The sequence below is a fragment of the Diaphorina citri genome, unplaced genomic scaffold (genome assembly GCF_000475195.1).
Source record: "Diaphorina citri unplaced genomic scaffold, Diaci psyllid genome assembly version 1.1 scaffold16945, whole genome shotgun sequence".
Classification (NCBI taxonomy): domain Eukaryota; kingdom Metazoa; phylum Arthropoda; class Insecta; order Hemiptera; family Psyllidae; genus Diaphorina; species Diaphorina citri.
The window spans coordinates 1-1,554 of record NW_007394302.1 but is presented as its reverse complement, the minus strand read 5'-3'; the positions used below and the strand labels follow the sequence as shown (position 1 = coordinate 1,554).

At 38.7% G+C, this 1,554-nt stretch overlaps 1 protein-coding gene across 1 annotated transcript in view; it reads right to left on the bottom strand.

The window, feature by feature from the left end:
• The window catches only part of LOC103523185 (probable DNA mismatch repair protein Msh6), a gene marked incomplete at both ends in the record, with an annotated part of 9,467 nt that extends 8,607 nt beyond the window's left edge, over positions 1 to 860 (bottom strand). The window contains 2 exons of the mRNA XM_008488253.1: positions 432 to 447; positions 704 to 860. Of these exons, the coding sequence (XP_008486475.1) occupies positions 432 to 447; positions 704 to 860 (173 nt within the window). The remainder of the gene's footprint in view (positions 1 to 431; positions 448 to 703) is intronic.
• Between the last annotated feature and the right edge of the window lie 694 nt (positions 861 to 1,554).

Here is a 1,554-nt window from a genome sequence, read left to right as displayed (position 1 = left end):
TGATATGAAGTCCTCCAGACCTACATGTCCTCTTTACATGTAACGAATGAGTCAACCGTTAATACTCTAGTTTGAGGTAGACCTACAGTATCTCCTTAATTCGTATATTAAAAAAATTGCTTTATTTGGTAAATTTTGGGTACAAGGACGCAAACAAAATAATAGATAGCTAAACAACAGTATTACACAGTAGGTGCATGATCCTAAAAACAACATACTAAAATACAGTCCGAACCTGTCTAAGTGGGAAACCCTGGGATAACGTGGGAAAAAAATGTGGCGCCCTTCATTTTTTTACCTAAAAAAAAACCTGTTTAATGGGAAAATCGAGCTCTATCAGTGAATGACTCGCTTTTCTAGGATACTCGGTCCGGGAGCCTCTGTAAGTGGGAAAGGTTGCCATTTTCCTAGGTCCGGAGCCTTCTGCGGACCTCTGTAGGTGGGAATCTGTGAGAAATCATAGTAACCCTTAAAGACAGATTCCTCGTCCTCCAAACCAGTGTTCACATTTACCTCTATAAGTGGGAATAGGAAAATGGCAACCTCTCTAAGTGGGACAATTTTTAACTGGGAAACCTGGATAAGTGGGAAAAAATTGTCGATCCCTTGGACTCCCACTTAGACAGGTTCGACTGTATTAATAAAAATAATGAGAATAAACAAAAATAATAACACTTCTAGGGGTTTAACAAGATAACTGTACCTGTAGAACCTCCATGATGTTCTTGGCGGCTTTTAAATCTTTCAGCGCATTGGTGAACACTTCGATTTTCTTCTTGGAGTAGACTTTGGACTCGTAGAGGGTGGCTCGGGACTCCGGGTGGTTGGCCGGAACAGCAGCTGATGTCAGCGAGTAGATTCTGAAGGAAAATGAAATACGGATGAATATTATTATTATTAATCGTATCATTACTTTCCCACATAGAATAGCTCTCCTAGAAGCTAATCCTGACCAGGATTAAATGATAATCCGAGTTTAAAATTCGGCCCTAAGACCTTTGATTTTAATTACTTTCTTCTGCCATAAACTATCCTCAAGCAGATGCAATTTTAATGAATGGCACAAATGTTCAACACACAGGCAAAAATGTACAGAGTTTGGTCATCTTTTTCCAACAATTTAGGGTTGGTTTCAATTTCGTCGTGGTGAAAAAATACTCTTCTTTTTTTCTACATTTATTTTAAATCTTCAACAAGGGCCTAGTGGTCCATTTCCTTAACATTTGAAAATGACATCTTCAATAAATTTTTAGATGGGAACCAAATTTTGCAATTAGAGATTTTCTTCGTCAATATGTTATCCCCCTTTTGATTTTTCTTCAGCAATATTTTCACTACCTTTTCTCTCCCCCTAGTCATGGATATGATCAGGGCAGAACCATTTCAGTTCATATTAGTTTTCTCTTACCGTCAATTTGGGTTTCTTAGTTGGCTGTCCGGATTTGGATGAAGGTCCTCTCTTGTTTCCGTTCTTCTTAGGGGTGACCTCTGCTTCTGAGGAAGATGGAGTAGGATCCTCCACTGATTCTTCTAGTTCTTCTTCACCAGAACTAT